The 27,304-nt window shown below is 34.0% G+C and overlaps 1 protein-coding gene across 2 annotated transcripts; it reads left to right on the top strand.

Annotated features, from left to right (window-relative positions):
- Window positions 1–1,631: 1,631 nt before the first annotated feature.
- Window positions 1,632–8,575, top strand: LOC145614351 (uncharacterized). 2 transcript variants are annotated; one of them, XM_081669400.1, is made up of 6 exons: window positions 1,632–2,016; window positions 2,770–2,914; window positions 3,996–4,140; window positions 5,944–5,980; window positions 6,531–6,828; window positions 7,281–8,575. In XM_081669400.1, exons 1-6 carry the CDS (start codon window positions 1,756–1,758, stop codon window positions 7,304–7,306), a joined length of 912 nt encoding a protein of 303 aa, XP_081525526.1. In that variant the 5' UTR covers window positions 1,632–1,755; the 3' UTR covers window positions 7,307–8,575. The 2 variants fall into 2 exon arrangements, with proteins under 2 accessions (XP_081525526.1, XP_081525525.1); XM_081669399.1 differs by having other exon boundaries at window positions 7,301–8,573.
- Window positions 8,576–27,304: the final 18,729 nt, after the last annotated feature.

Below are 27,304 nucleotides of genomic sequence, written 5' to 3'. Positions count from 1 at the left end.
CTCTTTTCTTTTAATATGCTCAACTGCTCGTGCAATATATTAATCATTTCTTCTCGTGATTCGATTTTGACATTTTGTTTATAAGTGTTTTTCTTGGTTTGGTCTTGTTGTGGTGAAGTTTTGATTAGACTAGTTTTTACAAGTAGTTACTAGTTATCTTATATTGTATGCTCATACACCCTTTTATAATGACACATGGCAAAGGAGAACTTGGTCTTGTCATTAGACCATGAGGCGAACCATTGGGCGGGGTTGCCAAGAGTATATGCATTGATAGGTTCGACCCTAACATTGGCACTACAGAAACACTGCCTAATTAATGTAATTTTGGGGATCAAATGACTTTGTTAACTAAGACTGCTGTTATATAATCACAGATGGTTCCATATGCGTGCTCAGGGGTGTTGGATATTGTTGCCTTATTCCTAAACTTGTGAATTACGAGTATATTATAACAAATTTATTTTACACTCTTGTGAGGTAAGTACACCCAAATGTGTGATGGATCTTCTATAGTATTCTCTTCGTCCCATGATGTTAGAAATCGATTACCTCAATACTGCTAATTTGTTTCGGGACAATTCATTGCAAATGAATTATAGGACTATTCTAATTGTACGTAAAAGCTAGAAAGGTCTCATAGTGATTGTACTAACACTTAAAAGGATTGTTGAATACTACCTCAATTTGAATACTACTCGTTCCTCAATATACTATACTATTAAGCATTACCCCGAATCTACTTAGCTTTGACCTAATTCCTCCCTCTTCTTTTCTTTTTCCCATAAAGTATAATTACTTGTAAATAGTTGGTGTGACAGGATTGTTAAGAAATAAAAGTGATAAGACCATACATTGACTATAAGAATGGATTGGTAGATTCTTATGAGTAGTTAATTAGTTATACTAATACGAAGTATGAGACAAACTCAAAAGATAAACCAAGGAATAGGGCAAGTATTCAATTTTGATTAAAATTTACATCTCCCTTTCCTACTCACCCTCCTCTTCCACTACTCATTTTTTCTCTTCCTTTTCCATGTAAACCACCAATCCCACCACGGCCAACCTTTGGTGACCAATGCTGGCTGCCTGACCACCACTTGGATTTTTTTTTTTTTTTTTTTTTTTTTTTTTTTTTTGAATTGACACACTTTGACTTGTACGAAGTAAAAAACTTAACGATGGAAGAAAAATGTTTAGTTGAGGGCTCACATCATACGGTCAATTTCGGGTCACCAAATTTTCAGGTCAGGTTAATTCGGGTTTCAGGTCAAATTCGGGTCATCACTTTGGGTCATGTTCGAGTCGTGTCATTTTGGCTTGAGTCAGTTCGAGTCGGGTTATTTAGGTCGGATCAGAAATTGTCAGGTCTAATGTACGGTATACCTGAGTATATATAACAAATTCTAGGGTATATAGGAGAACTCCGCACACGCCATTCCCACGTAAAAAAGAAAAAATCATAGACAAGTACGTGAAATCCAAACTCCAACCAAATCGCGTAAACAAAAAAAAAAGCAAAGAAAGAGTGGTTTCAATACAAGTCACTTTTATAGCATAGTTAAATAATTGAAAGAGTTATATCATCCAACCTTTTGCTTTTCTAATTCCCTTCCCTCCCAATTTTCTCTCTCATCTTCCCTCCCTTTCCCTTTCCTTTCCCCCCTCTTCTCCCTTCCCACCAGATCTCCCTCACTCTTAGTCCTAATCAGTAGTTCCGCTGTCAATTTCACCGCCTCTAAAATATCAGAAATGACTCCAGCACCACCCGCACCCGCAATTGCACCCGGAAACAATAATAATAATAATAATAATAATAATAATAATAATAATAATAATAATAATAATAATAATCAGTTCGGTGATACGACGTACACTAAGGTGTTCGTCGGAGGATTAGCGTGGGAAACTCAGAAAGATACTCTCAGGAATTATTTTCATCAGTTTGGTGATATCTTGGAAGCTGTTGTTATTACTGATAAGGCTACTGCTAGATCCAAGGGCTATGGTTTTGTACGTCTCTTACTACTTCTTTTAATTTTACTTGCATTTACTACAATCTTCTAAATTACAATCTTCTAGATCCTTCTATTTTTGCTGAATTTTTCAGCTTTTAATTTCGTTTTCTGTAGTTTATCTTCAAAATTGCTGAAGGTCTAATTTTAATTTACGTAGATTTTCTTAGGGTTTTTACAAAAAGAAAAATTCTTGTATTTTTGTAAAGAAGGGATTAGTTATAAATTTACAAAGCTAATTTTTAGTTTAGATGAAATTAAAAATGTTTAAAATGATTACGAAAAATATTTAATCAATTTGATTTACTCGTAAGATGGTTTTATTTTCTAGATAATTTTAGGTTTTGATCATTGTACATGTATAAATAATTTCTCCGTTACTCAATTTAGGATTGAAGTTTTACATTTTTCACGTGTTACTTGAATTAGGATCTTTTCTAGTTCATTTCCTTCAATTTTCATCTTCATACTATCCAAGTTAATGATATAAAAAAAGGTTGAAAAAAAATTGTCAATTATTTCCCATCATGCATATCCGACTGTCCATCCGAGTGTTTTTAGGCTCGGTAGAGTTAATGTTTGATCACGGTAAAGAGGGGTAGATTATAATGTTCCGAGATTCCTTAAACTTGAATATACATTTGGTGGTTATAAAGGGAATATATTTTTAATTTTTTTGGGAATTAAAAGAATGATATTCTTGCTTGCTTTTTACTTATTGCATAAATGTTTTTGTTTAATTATTAAATAGGTGACTTTCCGAGAGCCAGAAGCTGCAATGAGAGCATGCCTTGATGCAACTCCAGTGATTGATGGAAGAAGGGCCAATTGTAATCTTGCTTTTTTGGGTGCTCAAAAATCTAAATCTTCCACTCCTTCCCACCACTCAACTCATGGTACGTTCTTCATTTTTTAAAAATTAATTAACTAATCCCGTCTTTTTTTTAGTATGCGCTATTTTAAATAATAGGTCACATTTAATCTTAATCTTATGTTACAATTAAAATACGATAATTTTTATGGCCAATACATTGGTTTATACTTGTAATTAAATGTGAGAGAATGAAGTTGTTTATAATTTTTGATACTTAAAAATCGAGTTAAGATAAGCAATGATGATAATTATAGAAAATAATCAAAAGTCACATGATACTATGATAGTAATATGCTGTTTATTATCCTAAATAGGAGTAATCATGCATATTTGATCGTGTTATGGGGCTAAGATTTGACATAAAGAGAGTTTGAATGCTCTTAATATATTCTATATGTATCACCTAGAATATCTATGCACACTTAATTTGATACCGGATTAGCTAAAGTTAATTCTAGCTTTCTCTTACCTAATTTGTGAGACATCAGAATTCTCTTTCTCCACCAATTTTGCTATTTTGGATAACTTATTACCAGACTGTCCTCCAACCACTTTTGATTGCTTGGAAGAGGGAGATTGTTCTTCATTTAATACATTTTCCGTTCTTTTTTAATCACAACGTTTTCCTTTCCAAGAAGTTTATAAATTTTTTCTGCAGCAATTGCTTTATTTGGCTAATAATTGTCATATCGGTCCGGGTCTTAACCTCTTACTGTAACAATGTTCTTAAATGTTGTATTACCTTAATTCTATGTCTATCCCGTCCTTTAATTTAACTACCGACATATTATGAAATCTAATCATAAACTATGCTTCATATAGAATATATATAGTGGTGACCACTTTCTCTAGGCAACATAAAATATTGTCCCATACTAAATTTCATAATTATTTATTTTTATCCATAGTCTTGTATCAAATAGTCCGACGGATACACCAAGTTATACTTTCACAAAAAGGTTTATAAGTTAATACAAATACGTAAAAAGTAACTTTTTACGTATATTTTATGTAAATAATATCACTTGGTTCGACCATGAGACCGTCTAATATAAAAATTTGCGTGAATTTGATTGTGCTGACGAAATTGGTTGGGAGAACAGGAATAAGCAGGAATGTGAAGGGAATGAACAACAACAATGGTGGTGAGAGTGGGTATGGAGGAGCAGCCTTTATTGGAGCAACAGCATCCACTACCTTTCCTCATTATGCCATCCAACAAGGGATTCCTTTAGCTCATTTCTATGGGTATTATTCAATTTCATTCATTTTAGACCTGGCAATCCTGACCCGACCCGATTGACCCGACCCGAATAACCCGACCCGTAACCTGAAGTTGACCCGAAAATGACCCGAACTCGAATTAACCCGACCCGACCTGAACCTGACCCGAAATGGAGTTGACCCGAACATGACCCGATGACCCGAAGTGACCCGACTCGAATGACCTGACCCGAAATTGACCCGAAAACCGAACTTGACCCGACCCGAAATGACCCGAAACCCGAAGTGGCCCGACCCAATTTTAACCCGAATTGATTGACCCCAATCAACCCGACCCGAATTGACCCGAATAATAAGAGAATAGGATGAAATGGTTAATTACTTGTTTTAAGGCTTTCTTTATTTTCTAAGTAATAGGTACTCACGATTTTTTTTTTTTTAACGATTTTACTTTATTTTCCAACTATTTTTTTTAAGTGAATTTATATTGGTGACCCAACACAAACTTGACCCGAATAGACCCGACCCGAGTTGACTCAACCGAAATTGACCCGACTCGAAATTGGCAAAATTGATCCTAAATATTGACCCGACCCAAAAAGACCCGACCCGAATTGACCCGACCCGAACTTGACCTGACCCGAACTTGACCCGAAGTGCTGACCTGAATTTGACCCGAAACCCGAGTCGACCCGACTCGACCCAAACCTGACCCGAACATTTGTTGACCCGAACTGAATTGACCCGACTCGAACCCGACCCGAATGACCTGTTTGCCAGGTCTAAATTTCATTCATTCCGGTTTTTTTTTTTTTTTTGAGTATAGTCTACTTGTAAAATTGACTGTCTTTTGCTTTTTCAGTGTTTTTTTTCTCTATCCCTTTGTCTGTCCTATTGTCTCTCTCATCACGTGCTCAGTCTGTTGGATGCACATGCTTGACAGCTCATTTTCATAACCCAATTTAAAGCTTTACCCCGCATGCTCACTCTATCCTGTATTTTTTTTTGGGACATTGACAGCGTTACTGAGAAGACTAGCATGTGTGGTCTTCTCATTACATTGCCCAGTTACTTAGGTTCTTTTGTAATCACTTTTTGGGTCAATTTTTTTTAATTAATCCAGCATTTTATCTAATGATAGCTATAATCATGATTAAGAATGACTTGTTGTAGTGCATGTTACATGTTACAGTCTTGTAATAAATTAGTGTGAGACGATCTCATGTAATGTTTCACTGTATCATGTTACTGTTTCGAGGCCTTAAAGATTAAAATAAGAACATGGAATTTGATTGTAGATATAAAATTGATTATCTTTATATCTCATCTTATAAGCATATTTACTATATGCATATGCATGTAGTGGGACAATGCAAAGAAGTGCTAGTATATTGTTTAAGGAGAAGAGCACTAAGGAAGTATATGATTACAAAATGCAGTTCTTGTATGATGATCAATGAATCTGTTCCCCACACCCTATAAACAATTATATGTGCTAAATTTCTTCTTCTTCCTTTCTTGTACAAAAATGGTATATCATTCGATTGTTCGAATAATTTTGTTGTGCCATTTTAATTTGTGATCATGTCATTTTCTGTCAATTTTTACAGTATCTTTTTGAGTTATAATCATGAAAATGAAAGCATCATCTAGTTTGATTAATCGATCCTTTTTATTTAACTTTTATCTAAGAAACTTAACTGTCGTGAGTTTTATTGGTTGTTTACTTATTTTTTGAAAGAAGTTTTATTGGTTGTTTAATGTAAGCCAGATCATTGCTTTTTTCTTAAGTTATATATCTTTCTTTTTCTCTTGGACACTTTTCAGGTACCCTCCATATTCATCTGATTACACTTACCCTGCGGTTAGTGCAAATTTTTTTCTGCACTCTTTAAGATTGCTTCACCTTAACCATTGTTCAGAATTTGGCTTCGATAAAATTGTTTCAATTTGTATTTTTGGTACTTGATGTAATCGTTGATGATTTCAAGTACAAGGTAATTTGACAAAGGCTTGAAATCAAGACACAAGTGTTCCTTTAGAAAAATAAAGTGTCAGACATTTTCTTGTGGACGAAAATAATAGTCTTAACATCAATGAAAGACGACAACTAATTAAGGATTTTAAACCAGCTATAATACTCAAATTGTGATGAACATTTCTGTAGGATATTGTTATTGAATTTTCTAAGAAAAATTGAGTGTACTTTAACCTCTCGCGTTCAGCTCTAATGAATTACTAAATAAGAAACTGGTGAATTTTCACTAGAGATTCAAAAACAGACTACATTAATTTGATTTTTTGATGGAAAGTGTAGTAAATCATTGCTCATATTACAAGATTATTAATCAGCACTGTTATTTACAGCTTAAAATTCAATAACATTCCTAATCTAGTCTCTGTTTTGGTTCCAGGGTTACTATGGAGTGCACGGAGGAGTAGCCAATCAATACCAGCTGTATGGAGCAGCCGGAGCAGCTGTAGGAGGCATGATGAACTGCTTCTACCCCTATCAACTGCAGTTTGGGGATCAAGTGAATACTGCTGGAGGAAATGCTGCAGCTAATACCGCTTATGCAACTGCTGCGGCACAGCCCTATGGTCTCCACTACCCTCATCACGGCCTATTCCCATTTTCTTCTGCTACCTCTCCTCAGCAGTATTACAGTCCTCCCATGTCTTTTGCTGCGGCCACAAACCCTATGCAATCAGGTTTGTACTTTCATTTTTTCATTACGCTTGAATTTATTTCGATATAAAGACTGCTACTCTGATCTTTAAAATTTAATCATGTTATAAGTCTTGTTTAGTTGCTTATAAACTAGTTAAGACTGCATACAGAACCTGATAGTTTAAGGGGAACGAAAATGTGTTTGTTTCTTAATTTTGTTAGTAGTGCAAACCAATGAAAAATAATTCTGTTATTTGTCAAAGTACTGTTTTGGAATTTTAGGGAAACCCCAGCTTGTACCAGTCCCTCCTTGTGCTGTCCTAGTCCCTACATTTGCATGACTAATCCGACGATTTTGTTCATAGAAATATGCGTACTAGATTTTGTTGTTGCTAAAAGTAGGACAGGGAAATGACCATTCTCAGAATTCTGAACTGTCCTACATCTTTTTATACTAATTAATGTGTTTACTGTCAACTGACTTGTTTAATAGTGTGTTTTGCTGTTCCACAGGCATGACCATGGCTCTTCAGGCTCCGATTCCTCGTTGTTAATGGGACACGCAGCAACTGGTTTAGCTCGTATCAGCACAATCCTTCTGCATGTTATAAGCCATATTTGGCTTAACCATGGTTCTCTTTTTTTCTCACTCATGAACCATCTCCATCTCCATCTCCTGCCAGACTCCCTACTCGTGTAGGCAGTTGGCCGAGGTTGAGAAGCATTTGTTGGTCCCCCATAGGGATCACACCCCCCAAAAAAAAACTTCATTCATGCATTCTCATTGCATTTATCTTCAAGGAGTCTTAATCAAAGAGATAAGTCTCCTGAAGTAACCATCAACCAACTTGGCTATTTTGGAGAGCGAAGTTGGATGCATATAGATTGATCGTACATTTAGCCTCAGGAAAGGCTAACCGCGTGACAACTACTACCAAGTTTAGCTTCAATTGTGCCACTAATAGTGAAGGCATATGGAAGTACATAGCTCTGTGATGTAGGGTATAGCTATTAGTCACACTAACCTACTTTGATGTTAACTAACAAGTCTTGACTTTTGATGAGGTCATATGTCAAGGCTACTTGCTCGACGAGTATGGGGCATGGACTGCCCTATTACTTCTTACCTCTGTATCATTTTAGCGAATATTCACATGTGAAAACATCTAGCAGTGGAGCTTCCCCGCGGTTGGGGAATCCATCTTTGAATCGACACAATATCTTCATTGTTGGCTCATAGCGGCTAAATTTGGAATTTTAGCCTTATTTTCACTGTACATTATTATTACTACTACTCATGGGGAGATTTTCTTTTAGTTGGTAATCCCCATTGATCAGCATGTAGCATTCTAATACATCATTGAACTCTATTAATGGTTAATAGAATTCAATAATGCGACTTCATAACACATCCTTCTTCCCCTCTCCTCGACCCAAAAGAAAGGAGGCGCGGAATGGGATCCATCATTTTTCGTCTCTAATGTCTATGAATGTAGTAGCTCATAAGTAACTTTCGGTATCTCCTTTTAAATTCGGTGCTCTTCATGTATTCACCTTTGTAGGTTCATGGTCTCACACCATCAATCAGGGATTGTGGTGTGCTGCTAAGAATAAGACTTGTTAAATGTTAATCCTTATTATTAGGTGTTTAGATTTGATATTCTAATGTTCTGAATTACGACAATATGTAACTGTTATCATGTAATAGTAGAGAAAAAGTTGCTTACTGTCTATTTTTTTTTTTCTTTTTATTTTTTCACATTATGATGTTAGCTTTATGACGATTTATGTTAGCCGGCACCAAGTCGTTTTGGAACTAAGGCTTTGTTTGTTGTTATGTTGTTAGCTTTATGCCATGTTTAGTTGTTTAACTTTATCACCCGCCAAATTGTTTTGAATTGTGAATTAATTCACCATTTCAAACTTTATCTACTTTAATTTTATATGAGAAAATTACCCTAATTCTTGTATAAAAGACGAGCAAAGAGTCAATGACACGTTTGGTTTCTACATTCTGATACAGAGAGTATGATGATGATTTCTTTGTAATGGATTCGCTTTATTTGAATTTTAAGAGATTTGAAGAAATGCTTTTGACATTTTGGCCCCTTTTAACGAGTATCCTTGAATATCAGACAGTACAAAGATAGAATGATGTGTAAGGATCAATTTTTTAATTGCACAATTAGGTAGACTGGTATCAAATTTAATATCTGATACTCTCCCTTATCTCTATATGTTTGTTACATTTGATTTTTGAAAGTTAAAGGTTCAAAATTTTGATAATTCATTCACATTAATCCATAAAAATAAATACGTAGTAATTTATATGGATCCTATTAGTTTCGTCCTAGTATGTCGTGTCATGTTATATGCAGCGTAGTAGAATAATTTTTGTAAAACTCAGTATAATCGTTTGTTTACATTTTTTCAATAACTTTTCATTAACACAAGTTTAAGAAACTTAACAGTCAAATGTATTTCTTTGAGACGGTAAAAAATAAATGGGGCAAAATTAAGGGACGTCATAGACTAGACTCATAGTGATATACTTCTAAGATAAATTATAAGTGACAAAATTTCATCTGCAAAGTTTAGTTTTTTTGTTTTGTTTTGTGTTTTTATTTTTTATTTTTATTTTTTTTTTAAAGTTAATTATTTGAAGCTGTAGAAGATATTTTCTACTTCGTAAAAGAAAAAAAAATAATAACGCATAACAATTGAGAGTTTGGGTTTTTGAGAGTCGTGGTTTTTTTTTTTTTTTTTTTTTGGTGTTCCACCCGGTTCACTTTTGGACTAATCCGGATTCGAGGATCAGTTATAGGTGCTTAGGTTCCGTCCTCTCCCAATTGTTGTTGCGGGGGATCGAACACGGGTCCTCCTACCAAGTATAGTCCCAATTACCACTACACCAACACTCAATTGGTTTTGAGAGTTGTGGTTAAGTGCTACAAAATAACTCTTAAACTAGATGAAACCCGTGCGATGCACGGTTTGTTAGTTTTTTCAAAAAATATTTTTCATATATATGTGATTAAAATTGTTATTATATTAGTTTTAAAATAATTCCTAATCTCAAAAGATAATATTTTGTATTTAATTAATTTAAATATTAAAATTTCATTTGTCAATTTTGCTTACGTGGCATTTGAATTATTTAATTGTAAAAGAAATTAATAATCTCTTATTTAATTGACTACAACTTAAATTTATAATCCTACATGGCGCACTAAAAAAATTAGATCACACGGCTCTCTAAAAACTCGGGGAAAAACTTCCCTTTAAGTATATATATATATATATATATATATATATATATATATATATATATATATATATATATATATATATATATATATATATATATATATATAAATATAAATATAAATAATTAATAGATTTATACCATAAGAAAATTTTATCATGCAAAAAGAGAGATCGTGGCTATAAGTGATTTTCATGACATGGTAAAAATTTGTCTTGAACTACCCTAAAGATCAGGTCATTTGTGAACAAGTACCTTTTTTATATATATATGTTAAGAACTACCGGAAGTTACAAAACGTTAGGGTAACACTACCCATTAACGTTTTCCGTAAAAAAAAACATTAATGGGGCCCACTTTTTCACTTTTTCCACTTAAATAACTCCCCTAATTACATTCTCTCTCCTCCCTAATTAACTTCCCCTAAACCCTAGAAATCAAAACCCTCAAATTTAGAGATCAGTCCTGGAAATACTTCCTGGCACTTAGGATTTTCCTGATGACCCAACTGGGATTGTAGCCTAGTAAATTTCTTGCTGCACCTAGCCCCCCTAGCAGGTAACCATTCTACATCTTTAGGGAATATTTCAAGCATTACCCCAAACTTGAACCCCACTGTGATCATACACTTAAGCATGGTGGTGTCCAAAAGGAAGAAAACAAGAGCAAAGAGTCGCCAACAAGTTTTAGGAACTTGTAAACCGTTCACAGGGTGAAGGTTACACCCCTTAACGATCCATGAGATCGTCAACTCCAATAAGTCTAGAACCAAGACTGGTGTTTGGGGATGAGGGTACGAATCCAATCTAAAATAGAAAGAACCCGCCCTATAAATAGGCCTCTACTTTATTCTACTCGTATTCATATGCACTTTTTGACTAACATGCAAATATTAGGTTAACCCTAAACCTGTTTAATCTATGTTGGTTGAATATTAATGCACAAACAAAACTATTATTGGCGATCACTTGAATTAAAATCATATTAGCCTAAACCAAATTATTAATTATCTTATTAAGTGTGACTTCAAATACAAATTCCCTTTAAACATGCATAAAAGGCGTGATCAAGCAATAACAATAATAATATGTCAAGCAACATAATAATAACCATCATAACAATCATGCTAATAATAATAATAATCATAAAGCTTAATAATAATAGCAAGATCCTAGGCATGATACTAACAAGATTAATAACAGATCATAGCATGTCACTAAACATTAAAAATCAAAGCTTTGAACCTAACATGATACTAACATGTTATTAGAAATAATAAGAGGCATCCTAAACATGATACTAGAAAGCAATAATAACATCCTAATATGATGCTAGAAATTAATAAAATCTAAGCATGCTTTCGACAAGAATAGAGTAATAAAATTATTCACTTTGATGCCTCGTACCTCTTTCTAATAACAAAATCACGCGTTAGTAAACTTCAATAAAATATAATAAAATTAAACAATTAAATCAAATAATTGAAAGAAAGAGTTAAAAAGTTTAGACTGGATATGGGACCTGTAGGGAATATTTCAAGCATCATAACTCTAAGCTTGAACCCCACTGTGATCATACACTAAAGTATGGTGGCGTCCAAAGGGAAAGAAAAGAGAGCAAAAAGAGTCGCCAACAAGTTTTAATTTAGAAACTTGTAAACCAATCACGAGGTGAAGGTTACACCCCTTAAACGATCCAGGAGATCGTCAACTCCATAAGGTCGTCAACTCCATAAGGTCTTGAACCAAATAGGGTTCGGGGATGAGGGTACGAATCCAATCTACAAAAGAAAGGACCCGCCCTATAAAATAGGCCTCTACTTTATTCTACTCGTATTCATGTGCGCTTTTCGACTAACATGCAATCATTAGGTTAACCTTAAACCTGTTTAATCTATGTTGGTTGAATATTAATGCACAAATAAATCTATTATTGACGATCACTTGAATTAAAATCACATTAGCCTAAACTAAATTATTAATTATCTTATTAAGCGTGATTTCAAGTACAAATTTCCTTTAACAAGCATAAAAGGCCTGATCAAGCAATAACAATAATATAAATAATATCAAGCAACATAATACAATCATAAATAATAATAATCATAATCATAATAACAATAAAAATCATGTTAATAATAAAGCTTAATAATAATAGCAAGATCCTAGGCATGATACTAACAAGATTAATAACAAACCCTAGCATGTCACTAAATAATAAAGATCAAAGCTTTATACCTAACATGGTACTAACATGCTAACATAATATTAGAAATAATAAAGGCACCCTAAACATGATACTAGAAAGCATTAAAAACATCCTAACATGATACTAGGAATATTAAACAATAATAAACATGCTTTCTACATTGTGAATAAAATAGGGAGTAAGCTAATAACTTACATTGAAGCCTCGTACCTCTTTCTAATAACAAAAATACACAAGTTAGTAAATTTCAATGAAATAATAAAGAATAATTAAGGAATTAAAGAACTAAATTAGAATCAAATTAAATAAAGTTTAAACTAGATTTGGACCAAACCCTCAGAAAATATTAAACCTTGCACGTCTAGGACGAAGGCAACTTCGAACTTTGCTAGATGATTCTAAATCTCGTGTATGCGGAATTGTGTTTAAAAGGTTGGTTTAGAAAGAGAGAGAGAGAAATCAAGTAATTCTTGATGAGAGTTGATGATTAAAAACGGAGGTCGAGGACCCTATTTATAAGGAAACAGTCCGGAAAATCATAGAATTTGATAAGGAATAAAACTACACGTTGTCGCCAACAAACTGACCTTGTCGCCAGAAAATCATCTTGTCGCCAAGCGACAGACTTGTCGTTTGGCGACAAAGACAGTTTTTGCGGATTTTGTTTTTATCATATCTTTTGATCCAGAAGTCTGGTAGAGGATATAATCGGTCGTTGGACAATCACCCTAAAACCAAACAATAATTCTACCTAAACCAACCTAAGACAAGTCTAGGGCAAGTAGAGGATCGTATCCACAGGGAATGGGTAAGTACACCGAGAGTATGAAACGGTTACAATCTAGTTCGGTCACAAATTGGGGGTTTTGATTAGGTAACTACTATGGAGACAATACACTAGGGGGAAATGGGAATTGACGCCAACCAAACCAATGGATCAAAACAATAGGCAAGCATGAACACAAATTGGGTGATAGAGAGGGCACTCAATGTTGCCTTCTTTCGAAGCCACAACACTAAGCATTCCTAAACCAAACTCAACTAACAAGATAGGCCAACCAAGTCTTAACAATGAGAAGTAGACTACTAACTCGGGTTTGTCTTTTGATCGGTCCAAGAAAGCATTAGGGCACAAGCAATTGGGATTTCTCACCTAATTGTTGCAACTAAGACTACTACATCATTCAAACAAGGAACCATAATCAAGAGGAATTTAGCATAACCATATAAGAAAAGGCTCACAACTAGACTTCATCTCTCAATGCAAGCATATAAGTGAATACATGAGCAATAGGTGGCCATCCAATTACACATGCAATTAACCAATTCTTTAACAATCAATCATCAACCCAAAATGAACATGCAAGCACAAACATCAATCAACCCATGGCTTGGTTGGGTCTTCACCCAACCCCTAGCTAATTAACTACTCACTAAACATGGTGAGGGACATCAAAACAACAAGTTCCAATTCAAACATTAAGTTAACAAGTTGAGAGGAGTAGTAGGAATAAGGTGGATTGGACATGCAACAACAATTAAGCAAGATCAAGAGAGAAATTAACAATTCAAAGTAAATAAAAACTGAAATTAAAGAGTAAGAGATAGAGGAAAGAGATTACTTAAAATGCTTCAAAGTTGAGAAATTGTTGAATTCAAGAGAACAATCTTCAATTAATCTATTACAATGATTGAGTTTGAGAAGATCTAATCTAATTAATGAGGGTTGAGAACAACTAAGGGCCTAAGAAAAACTAAAGGGAAAGGAAGATTCGAAAAACTGAAGCCAAGCGTCCTATTTATATGCCCAAAAATTACATCGTAAAATCCGTCAAAATCGGGCTTCAGAACAGGAGGAGCGCCCGCTCCAGTAAGTAGGAGCGCCCGCTCCTCTGTATGGAGCGCCCGCTCCTGGGCTCTCTGCATGCCCTCTCCTCTTGCACCAGTTTGAGGCAGTTTGCGGAAGATCAGGGAGGAGCGCCCGCTCCTACTATGGTGCACGCCCTCTCCTAGCTGGGAATAAAGAGAGGCAGATTGTGGCGCTTGGGGTATGGGGAAATAATCGGTCGTTGGACAATCACCCTCAAGCCAAACACTATTTCTACCTAAACTAACCTAAGACAAGTCTAGGGCAAGTAAAGGATCGTATCCACAGGGAATGGGTATGAGTACACCGAGAATATGAAACGGTTGTAATCTAGTTCGGTCACAAATGGGAGGTTTGATTAAATAACTACTATATGGAGACAAACACTAGGGGGGAAATGGGAATCGACACCAACCAAACCAATGAATCAAAACAATAGGCAAGCATGTACACAAATTGGGTGATAGAAAGGGCACTCAACATTGTCTTCTTTTGAAGTCACCACACTAAGCATTCTTAAACCAAACTCAACTAGCAAGATAGGCCAACCAAGTCTTAACAATAGGAAGTAGACTACTAACTCGGGTTTGTCTTTCGATCGGTTCGAGATAGTACTAAGGCACAAATAATTGGGATTTCTCACCTAATTATCGCAACTAAGACTACTACATCATCCAAACGAGGAACCGTAATCAAGATAGAAATTCGGTCTAATCATACAAGAAAAGGTTCACTTCTCTCGAAACTACAACACTAAGCATTCCTAAACTAAACTCGACTAACAAGATAGGCCAACCAAGTTTTAACGATGGGAAGTAGACTACTAACTCGGGTTTGTCTTTCGATCGGTTCGAGATAGTACTAAGGCACAAATAATTGGGATTTCTCTCCTAATTACCGCAACTAAGACTACTACATCATCCAAACGAGGTACCGTAATCAAGAGGAATTTAGCATAATCATACAAGAAATGGCTCACAACTAAACCTCATCTTTCAATGCAAGCATAGAAGTGAATACATGAGCAATAAGTGGCCATCCAATTACACATGCAATTAACCAATTCTTTAACAATCAATCATCAACCCAAAATGAACATGCAAACACAAACATCAATTAACCCATGGCTTGGTTGGGTCTTCACCCAACCCCTAGTTAAGAAACTACTCACTAAACATGGTGAAGAACATTCTAACAACAATATCTAAGTTCAAAATTAATCTAACAAATTGAAGAGAGTAGTAAGAACAAAGTAGATTGAACATGCAACAACAATTAACCAAGATTAAGAGAGAAATCTACAATTCAAGGAATTAAAAAACAGAAAATAAAGAGTAAGGGATAGAGGAAAGAGATTACTAATGAAGCTTCAAGGTTGAGAAAATGTTGAAAGGAAGAATACAAACTTCAATTAATCTACTTCAATGATAGAGTTTGAGAGAAACTAAGCTAATTAATAAGAGTTTAGAGAGTTAAGGGCCTAAGAAGACTAAAGGGAAGAAGGTGATCTTCTCCAAGGAAGAAGATGCAGAAAACTGAAGCCAAGGGTCGTATTTATATGCCCAAAAATTACATCGTAAAATCCGTCAAAATCGGGCTTCAGAACAGGAGGAGCGCCCGCTCCTCTGTATGGAGCGCCCGCTCCTGGGCTCTCTGCATGCCCTCTCCTCTTGCACCAGTTTGAGGCAGATTGTGGCGCTTGGGGTAGGAGCGCCCTCTCCTAAGGGGTTGCACGCCCTCTCCTCTTGTGCTTTGCTTCCAATATAGTTCTTCATGTTCATGCTATATGACCAATTTCTCCTTGCATCTACAAACACGAACACACACATAAAAAGGAACGGGGAAGCCAAAAGTTGTAATCATACACAAAAAGGAGTCGGAAAGGGGGGGTAAAGAGGGGAAAATGACAACAAAATTGTGCTAAAAATACCATGATAAGTGGACAAATAAAACACTTATCAGTATTCATCACTGGGTTTGATTTTGAGGGGACACAAATGGGTGTCTACAACATCCTACCAATTACAATGGCCAATTAGACATCCTACCAGTTACAATGGTCAATTAGTAATTAAAATGCAATTGAATTCAATCTAAAAGTCAAAATAACCGAAACGTGGAAAGTTTTTTGAATTTTTTTTTGTAGAACTCAATTGAACCCCTAAACCATAAAAATCAAAACCCCCAATTTTTCGAACCCATAAAGCCTAATCCGCCTAATCCGAATCACTAATTTACACCCTAATTATATTAATTGCGTTCAATTAAAACATTACATGAATAATTGAGAATTTGAGTTCAATTGATTAAGTTGTTCTCTTGAATTTTTTGAGTGAGAATTGAGGGGAAGTTAATTAGGGAGGAGAGAGAAGGTAATTAGGGAATAATTAAGTGGGAAAAGTGAAAAAATTGGCCCAATAATGCCATAATTGGAGGAAACGTTAATGGGTAGTGCTACCAAACGTTTTGTAACTTCTGAGTATCTGAGTAATTCTAAACAAATAAAAAAAAATAGGTAGTTGTTCACAAATAACCTTATCTTTAGGGTAGTTATAGACAAAATTTCCTAAAAATTACTTGTGGCAATTTTATTAGATTGCCACGTTAAATATTTCTCGTGACATGAATTGTGGCTAAAATACTTATTTGCCACGAAAACTTTTTTGCCGTGACAGTGTTTACTTTCCACAAAATTTGTTTACCCGTGGCATAAATTTTGGTTGTCACCTTTAGCTTATATAAAATTCTATTTTTCCCGTGGCAATTGCCACAAAATTTGAAAACCCGTGGTATAATTTGTGGCCCAAGTGATGATTTGTAAGTAGTGTCATCTCTTTTCTTCTCTTTGGCTCCAAGAGCTTTGAATACCTTGATAAATGATGATAATGTCAAGCAGTGGCAAATCTTGGACAAAATAAAGAGTGTAGCATACTGTAGACACATGAATGTGTCTCCCCAAAAACCAAACCCAGTGATGAATACTTTTCACGTCATTGATTATCGAACGAAGTGAAAGTGTGAAAAGTCTAGTGATACGGCTGTTTATTTATATAAAATATTTCTTTCTGTTTTAGAAAATTTTTCTTTTCATACCCTATAAATAAAAAAACGTCGAGTCAAATTTAGTTTGGTCCATAATAAGGGTCTAATAATAGTGTAGTTGGATTGGGCTCGAAAAGAGCTTTCCAACAATATATTATAAGCTCAATTCTGATGAATAATGAGGAAGTTATGGCCAAAATACTAATTTGGGCCCAAAATGAATTTTATATACGCCCCAATGATCAAGAGGAGGGCCCATTAATTATTATTCCTAAAATCATTAGGATTAACTTTAGAGGCCATTTGGTTCGCACGGTGGAATCAGAATGGAATGGAGAAATGGTATCAAAGAGAATGGAATGAATCTCTTTCCATTTAGCATGTTGTTTGTTTTATAAAAAACATAAGGGAATCACCTCCACCACAACACCACCACCTCCACCAAAGCACCACCACATCCACCATAGCAACACTCTATTTCTTCATTTCCCACCCACCCTACAGCCCAACCACCACCTCCCCGCCCCTCACCCTCCCACCTCGGACCCTTGCCACCCCTTAGCCTCCCTCCTCCGACTCTAGCCGCCAATTATTTACCCGGAAAACTTTCCCATTACCCACGAATAACCCTTAAAAACCTTCCCCCTCCCTTTAAAACCATCGGTCGCCCCTCTCCCCACCCTAGCCGTCGGCCGCTAGGGTTTCGAGGGTGGGGGGAGCGGTGGCCGACGGTTTTAAGGGGAGGGGGAGGGTTTTTTAGGGTTGTTCGTGGGTGGGGGGAAGTGTTTTCGAGGAGGGGTGATGTTTTCGAGGGGAAGGGATGGGTGGGGGAGGTGCACCGTGTTCCAGCGAATGGTGTGGGAGGTACGCCAAGAGCCGACGGTGGTCAAGGGAAGGTTTTTGAGGGAGATGTGATTGTGCAAATGGCTGGGGGTGGCGAGGTGGTTGGGGGAGCGACAGCGCTGGCTGGGGAGGGGTGGCGAGGTGGCTGGGTGGTGGTTTTGCTGTAGAAGGTTGCTAGTTGGGGTGGGTATGGTGGTGGGTTTGGTGGCTAGGGAAAGGAAATGGGAAAGTCTAAAGGGGGGGTGGAGAATCATGTTAGAGCAAAAATGGGTAAAGTCAATAATGAAAGAGGGTAAAGAGAATGATTGATAGTGACAAACAAACAACAATAAAGGGAATGGGGCATGTTCATTCCGTTTCCCTTTGTTTATTACCCCCAACCAAAAGGCCCCTTAATCTTCTAGAATCACCTAGAAGGTTCCTTTTAATTATAGTGGAATTAGGATTAATAATTATATTTTGAGAAAATAAAGAATTTTATTTGAAATAGAACAAGAACTTTTAAATGATAAATCTGATTTTAATTATGATAATTACGGAGTCTAATTACTTGATTATATTAGAAAAGGACTTCGTAAATCGCATTTTTATCTTTTATACAGCCGCGCCGCATTGGACACTGTTGTTCGCGACAAAAGTTGTTTTACTTCGAGTCGAATTCGATCATTCTCTGATTGTTTTCGGATTGTTTTTCTTATAAATAGGGTCCTTATTCCCCGTTTTCGAATCATCCACAATCACCAATTCTCTCTCTTCTCTCTCTTAAGTAATAGCTTATTCTTTCTCGATCTCTCTTTCTAGCCTAGCCTTTTTACAAACACAATTTCGCATTCACAAGTTCTAGACACACCTAGCCAAGCTCGAAGATGCATTCGCCCTCGATGTGAAAGGTTGATAATTTCTAAGGGTTTGGTCCCAAATTCCTATTTCAATTATTTAATTTAATTGTTTGATTTAATACTTTATTGAAGTTTACTAACGCGTGTAATTTGTTATTAGAAAGAGGTACGAGGCATCAAATTGAGTAACTTACTTCCTATTCTTTTAGAAGACATGCTTAGTTTTTATTAATATTCCTAGTATCATGTTAGGATGTTTTTATTGCCTTCTAGTATCATGTTTAGGGTGCTTCATATTCTTCCTGATATCATGTTAGTATCATGTTAGGGATAAAGCTTTGATATTTATCGTTTAGTGACATGCTATGGTTTGTTATTAATCTTGTTAGTATCATGCCTAGGATCTTGCTATTAATTTTATGCTTGATGAGATTATGATTGTTATTATAATGATGATCATGTTGCTTGATATATATTATTGTTATTGCTTGATCACGCCGCAGATTTAAAGGGAATTTGTACTTGAAATTACGCCTAATAAGATAATTAATACGGGTAATTTGGTTTAGGCTAATATGATTTTAATTCAAGTGATCGCCAATAATCGATTTATTTATGCATTAATATTCAACCAAAATAGATTAAACAGATTTAGGGTTAAACCTAATGATTACATGTTAGTCAGAAAGTGCCCATGAATATGAGAAAAATAAAGTAGAGGTCTATTTTAGGGCGGGTTCAATCTCTTTTAGTTTGGATTCGTACCTTGATTCTTGAATATCCAGTCATGATTCCAGACCACTATGGAGTTAGCGATCTCTAGGATTGTGAAGGGGTGTAACGTTCACCCTGTGAACAGTTTACAAGTTTCTAAAACTTGTTGGCGACTCTTTTGCTCTAGCTTTTTTCCCTTTGGACGCCACCATGCTTAAGTGCATGATCATAGTGGGGTTCAAGTTTGGGATGCTTGAAATATTCCCTACACATACACACTTATCAAAGCGTGTATCGTGACATTCTTGTTTATGAAAAGTGTAACATCTATAACAAATAGAAGATAAATACGAAGTAGTAGTAATGAATTATCCAGTTGTCAAATCCCTTAAATATAGATTAAATAATGTTGTGGCTGACGAGGAGATACATTTATAAATTAAACTACAATTTTAATAATTTTTTTTAAAAAAAAAAAACTCTAAGTAGTCAAGAATTAACACAAAAAAGCCAGGTCACAATGCAATGGTCATTAATACTATGATAACTTGAGGATCGGAATGATTTAGGTTTCATTACTTGGATTTTAAATTAGTTGAATAATAATTTGATATTTGAACATAAGAGAATGAACAGGATGATAAGTTAAAAAATAGTCGAAAAGCTACAAATTTAAAAGCTAAATTGTATACTAACTATATATGCAAGTGATACTCACCCACCATAAGCTTGGTATGTAAAATGAGATCAATTCGGATATAACTGGGGTTAAAATTCTGTGAATCAAGTGCGCTTCCTAAGAAAATTTGCTGCAAGAGATAGACAAGTACTTTTTATATTCTTCCAACGAATTCACGGCAAATTCCAAGAAGACACTAATTAAAATACTTAACAACATATGCATTCATGCTTGTATTTTGATGGATGGATAAATTAAAAAATCTAAATTTAAACAATATCTACCACTGATGTTGGTTGCTAGGTTGTAGTACTAATTATATATAGGTACATAGGAGAATGATATCTAATTAAGCTAGTTAAATTTGTATATAATTAGACAGAGAATCCCTTATATAAGACAAACATTTCTAAATTATTTAATTAATAAATAAACTTACTAATAGTTTTCCAAATAATCTATAACTCAAACTGGAGGGAAAATGGTTTTCTACGAATCCAAGAAAAATGTAGTAGCCATTCTTTTCATCCTGGCTCTAGGTAATATAAGTAATTTCTTTGTTATCAAATTTGATGCAATTAATTAGTCCATTATATTTTTGTAGGTGTTTCGATCATTATTAGAGAAACTTTATCATCCAAGTACTAATGGTTTATTCGACACAATAGTTGATAATTGATGATGGTAATAAGAATGAATTTGAGTGTAATTTGACAAGAAATAAAGTAACATCACAATTAATGTGATTTTTATAATAAATTAAGGCCAAGCTTAGCATTACGTACCATGGACCTTAGTGTTTGAATTGAATCTCTTAAATAAACTTACAACACAAATTCATGTTCATTACCTTGATTTATTATTGCATACGTATATTAAATAGATCGTAAGATTATTAACCCTAAAGATTGATGTTATATGTGAAACTTTTGCAGTGCAAATCATGGTTGATAAATCCGAGAGTAGTTGTGCTATTACCGGAGAAAAATGTTCATCTTTCTTATTTTTTAGTAGTTGTTGTGCGGGATATAGATGCAGCAAAGGTGCTGGTCACAAATGTGTAGAAGGTAAGTGGCAAATTATGTCATTATAGTCTTATGATATAAGTAGTTGAATTGTGATACTTTTTTTTTTTTTTGGCAACAAATTGTGATAATTTGGTTCAGACCAAATTATTTCGAGTCGAGTCAAATTTTGACACTTTTACTCCTTATGTAATATGCTTCGTAAAACTTTGTTTTGTAGACCCCAAGCAACATTGCACGCCTCCGTGGGAATTTTGCGACTGGAGGGCCCCATGCTGTGGAAGAAACATTTGTACACCCGGAGATACCAATATATGTCAACCATTATGATTATCACAAGGCTCGTTTATTGGAGCTTTATTTCATTTGAGTTTGTTAGATTGACTATTTTAATGGTTGTTCTAGCTAATAAATAAGAAGTACTAAAGATATAAAATACACTTTTATCATTGTAACACTAGTTTACAAAATCAGTATTATAATACACTCAAATTTTTTCATGTGTGATTTGGAGAATATCAGAGTATAAACATTCGAATTAATGTAAGATATAGTTCAAATTTAATCAAGCAATAACATAATACTAAAACAAGCACCAAGAATGACACATGCCACTTCCTGGTGCTGGTCATTTCCTTCCAGAATCTCTTTTTTTTTTAATTAAACTATCTCATTTCTTATATAAAATATTTCACTATTAATTTTTTTAAATTATATATATCAAATATATATATGAATATATTTTGATAAAATATTTTAAACATATAAATATCATAATAGGAAAACATTATATAACAATTTTAGGTTCGTTTGGCATTGCTGTAGTTTTCTATTTTTTGGTTTTTTGTTTTTAAAAGTATATTATATATGTCACATAATGAATAAAAAATTGTTAAGACTTATTAAAGTCATGATAATTTTGAAAACTGACAACAAAAAAGTGGAAACACCTTTTCTTTGTTTCCTGTTTTTGGTTTTTAGTTTTAAAAAAAACAGGAAACTGAAAACCAAAAATGATGCCAAACAAGCCCGAATATATTTGATTCGAAATTATAAATAATTGATTCTTTATAATAAATCGATTATAATTAATTGATTCTTTAATATACACGTCACTTACTAAATTTTTTTTACAATATCATCACTTTTAAACCTCTTTTTTTTTTTTTTTTTATTTGATGAATCATTACTATTAGATGGGACAGATACATACATTATGTTAATATCACAATATCTTTACTATAAATGCACCATGCACACACAATATCTTCAAAAATATCACACTCTTATAAGGATTTGTTGGAATAATTCTTACATTTCTGTCAAAATTTCAGATTTAGATGACAAGTGTGCTCACATACTTGTTAATTACAAACCTCTTAACAAAGAAATTGTTATCACAGGTAACTATTGCCCTGCTTAAGAGGAATTTTTTTTGGGGGGGGACTATTTAACTACATTTTGTCGAAATACTCACCTACCATGACTGCTATATTAGGACATTTTGATGAGATGTTAGATTATAGTGATAAAATTGGGGTCGCCCATTTACTCCTCAACAATTGCATAGACTTCCAAATTTACTTAAAAATACCAATGTTAAACGTCCCATATTTGCAAAATGCTTTCTTGTAGAAACAATTATGCTAAAAGTGTCATCTACGAACGTTTGGATAGGGCAATTAGTAGTATAAGTTTTCTGCAATTATTTCCAAATAGTAATGTTTCCTATGGTACATTTACCATATCTGATCATGCTCCCCTCATTTTTTACTCTAATTTCCCCCACCATTGATCGGGACCTCGAACTGTTTAGATTCCAAAACTTTTGGACTATAGAATAGGAGTCTCACTCTATTGTTCGGAAAATTTAGCCTTCTAATATTCAAGGTACTCGATTTTATAGAATTCAACATAAGATGCAACGAGTCAAGTCTGAACTCAAATTATGGTCAAAGCCAAAATTTGGTAATAATAATAATCAACTTTTGAGAAATGAGGAACACATAAAAGGAGGCTCACTCTATTGTTCGAAAAAATTGGCCTTCTAATATTCAAGGTATTTGATTTTATAAAGTCCAACATAAGATGCAACGAGTCAAGTCTGAACTCAAATTATGGTCAAAGCAAAAATTTGGTAATAATAATGATCAACTTTTGAAAAATGAGGAACGAATAAAAAATCTAGAAGAATCGTTACGAACTCAACCTTTCAATCCTATTTTGGTCAGTCATATACTCATCATATTAATCGAATGATTCGTCAACGGGAAACTTCTTCTCTTTGGGCCACACAAATGTGGTACCCTAGGACGAAAAAATTGTCTAACTAAGGGGAACCAAAATACAAGATTTTTTTCATAATAAGATGATAAAAGAATTGCTCTTACCACTATTTATAGACTAAAACATAATGGCGGTTCTTAGGTAAAGTCACCTTTAGATATTCGAAACATGCTTATAGACTATTTTCAATCCAGATTCAAATCTAATTACTCGTCCCCAAGAGATTTTGACCTTTCGTTTGTTGAAAGTTGTTTACGGATAATGATCGTCGAGAGCTTACAGCTCCCATATCACGCGAGGAGATAAAAAAAAAAGCATTTTTCATTATGAGCCCTGATAAGGCTCCTGATGGTTTTGGGGGCCAAATTCTTTCAAACTTATTGGTCGATATTAGAAAATGACATCAGTTAGCTATTTATTGTTTCTTCTCTAGTGGCCATTGGCCTCCTTCGATAAAATCATACTACTCCCTCCGTGTTTTTTTAAGTGTTACAGTTTGACCGACACATAGTTTTAGACAATTTAATTGACAAAAATAAAATAAGAGGTAAGTGGGGTAGTTGGAGTATTAAAAAATTGTAAAAGAAAGATAGTGAGTTTAATAGTTTATTAAAAATTAATGAATGTTAGAGGAAATATATAATAAAAAAAGTAGTAGTGGATTTGGGTTGGTTTTTTTTTTTTTTTTTTTTTTTTAGTTTTTATTTTTATTTTAAATTTTTTCGAGTAATGAGATTGCGACATGTGGCATTTAAGAAAAAAAATAATAAAAAAGTTACCTTTTTAACAGGTCACCGGTCATTTGACCTAATGAAAGAAAATACCCCCCAAAGTTGGGATTATTCAATAATAATCGAAAGTTGGGATTGATAAAAGGAAATCGACGAAAGTTGGGATTAATAATTACAAATTTTCCTAAGTATATATATGATGGCATGATGCTATAAATTGTATATTTTAATAAATATACGCTATAATATAATAACAAAATATTACTTTATATTTGTAGCCTATATAAAGTTCAATTTTTAATATTCTATAGAATTTGTTTTTATTTTACAACAACTAAATAAAATTGGATTTCTTTGTTTCGAGTAATAAAAAGAAATTTCCTCCTACATAAGGGAAAAAAAATAGATACTATTATTATTCAATAAAATAAAATAAAATAAAAACTACATAATACTAAATTTATAAGTCCCTAATATTTGGATAAAATAAAATAAACACATATAGGGCCCCAATATATTAGTTTGCCTTGAGCCTCCGAAATCTCAGAAACGGCCCTGACGGAGGGAGTATCATTTAAGACAAGGTGAATAATGTTACTCCCTCTTTTCACATAACTTAATTGCATTCAATTACAAGGCTATCCAAGACAATTGATATTGCCAATAAAACACCTATGCCAGGATTATAAGTATGTGTTTCCCACAAGAAGGGTGGATATACACATATGCCAGGATTATAAGTATGCTTTTCCACAAGGTAAAAAGGGTGGATATGAAATAATGGATTATCCCTAGCCTTGAGAGTAAATTAAAGTACTGTATGTAGTTGATTGAGAATTCTTTAATGGTAAGTAGGGCTGCAAATGATCTGAGTCGAGCCGAGCCGAGTTTAGCTTGATAAGAACTATTCGTGTTCAAACTATCTCGAGCTTGAACGAGCTTTTAAAAATCTTGTTTGAGCTAGGCTCGTTAAGAATTTGGCTTGTTTAAGCTTTGTTCACAAACGTACTCGTTTGCATTTCGAGTTTAAATTCGGGCTTGATTAAATAAACAAGCCTTTGTTTAACATTAAAAAAAATTGTTTCTTTCAAATTTTAACACATCTATTTAATTTTATATAAGATGTTTATATTCTTTCTATAGAAAAAGGTAATGACGGAGTTTTCATGCTTTTACATGTTGAACTAATTATTACTTTTTACAAATATGTGTGAATAAAAGATATATAAATTTTTCGAATTTTAATTGGGCGTGAAAAAACTTATAAATTAACTTAAACGAGTTGTTCAACATTACCGAGTCAAACATGACGATGTTCGAGCTTTGTTCATCTGCTTGACGAGCTTAAGATTTTTGTTCAAGCTTGTTTGTTAGCTTAACAAACGAGTTTTGACCAAGCTTTGACCGAGCTTGTTTGCGAGTAGTTCACGAACGTATCGGCTCATTTACAACCCTAATGGTAAGACACATTGGATGGCTAATTGAGAATTCTTAGGTCCTGTTCTTTTGAGCTTTTGGGCTGGGCAGGGCAGAGCAGAGCGTAGCAAATTTCAGTAGAGCGGAGCAAGGCTAAGCTTCCACACATTGCAGAGTAGAGTAGAGCTAATTTTAGTAGAGCAGAGCAGATTTCAGCAAAGTAGAGCAGGATAGAGCAGAGCAAAGCAGCTATAAAGAACAGGCCTTAGTGTGTCTTTTCGCTCAACTGGTCATCCCCTAAGGTGGAATGGTTGCCCCTTTTTATAGCCTTGAGTTGTATACTTTGGGTGGTTATTGCATGGTTTACTACTTTACTCAATCGTTCCTTTTGGGTTTAACGTTCATATATAATGATGGAAAAATCATACTATCCTTACATCTCCCTTCCCACTTATCTTTAACCTTGAAGCTACTACAACCAGTCAACCACCACTTCTGACGCCCCCAAGGACATGTTTAGTATGAATTAGTTTGTTTCATTATCAATTTAATTAAATTAATTTTCAATTCGTAATTTTGAAACCTTTAAATATTCAATATTTATTTATTTTCATTTTTTTGATTGAAACTTCGTTTATTTTCATAAAACCCCATGATGATTTGCAATTTTTTGTATTTGACTAAAGTATTTAATATATATATATGTACTCCCTCCATCCTCTTTTGATAGTCTCTTATGGGCAAATTTTAGTCCCAAAATGTTCACCCCATTTGCTTTTTCCAACAACCATTAATATTATTTTTTTTACCAAAATTTCCTCTAATTTACAATAATATTTGTGCAAATTTAACTTTCCCATGTAAATTTTGTTTTCACATGTACTTTTATTACTTTCTCTCTATACTTTTTTGCATACCCAATGTTAATTTACTTTTTCAATAAACTTTTACTATTCTTATTTGTGTTTATTAATTCCCGTGAAAAATGTCCATAAAGGACTATCAAAAGGTGACGGAGGGAGTATATAACATGTTTTTTTTTTTTTTTTTTTTTTTTTTTTTTTTTTTTTTTTGCAATTTTTGCAATTTTTTCCGTGAAATTGTGTTAACAAATCGGATGGAAGAACCAAGTAGTTCCACTAAGGTGAATCGGTGAAAATATCATAATTTTGAATAATCTTGATAAAAGAATGCCCTAAATCTCCTAATTCCTAAACTTTTAACCTATTTACTATTTTGTGCACCGGATCTATTTTAGATTTACACTATATTTTACATTTTTTATTTATTTATTTGTTATTTTAAAAACAATAATTTGAGTTACCTCTAGGTTTTCTCCTTGGGATGGTCTTTTTGGATCCCAAGCCGAATTAGTGCAAACTCATAGCTTGTATTGCTTCGGATTATAAAGCCGATCGTTGATTGAATCTGCTACGTAACTAGTTCTAAGGTGAATTGTATTTGTATTGGAATTATAAATTTTCTCGTAATTATTTGTAAGTGCCATCTGATTACCTTTTATTAATGAAATCCTTTTCTTCTTGTCAAAAAATAAAAAAAAAAACAAAACATCTTAATACAGTCTACTTCTAAATTGTAGAC

The sequence above is a fragment of the Chenopodium album genome, chromosome 25 (assembly GCF_948465745.1).
Source record: "Chenopodium album chromosome 25, dcCheAlbu1.1, whole genome shotgun sequence".
Classification (NCBI taxonomy): Eukaryota; Viridiplantae; Streptophyta; class Magnoliopsida; order Caryophyllales; family Amaranthaceae; genus Chenopodium; species Chenopodium album.
The sequence above is the reverse complement of the archived record's forward strand: the minus strand, read 5'-3'. Positions and strand labels throughout refer to the sequence as shown.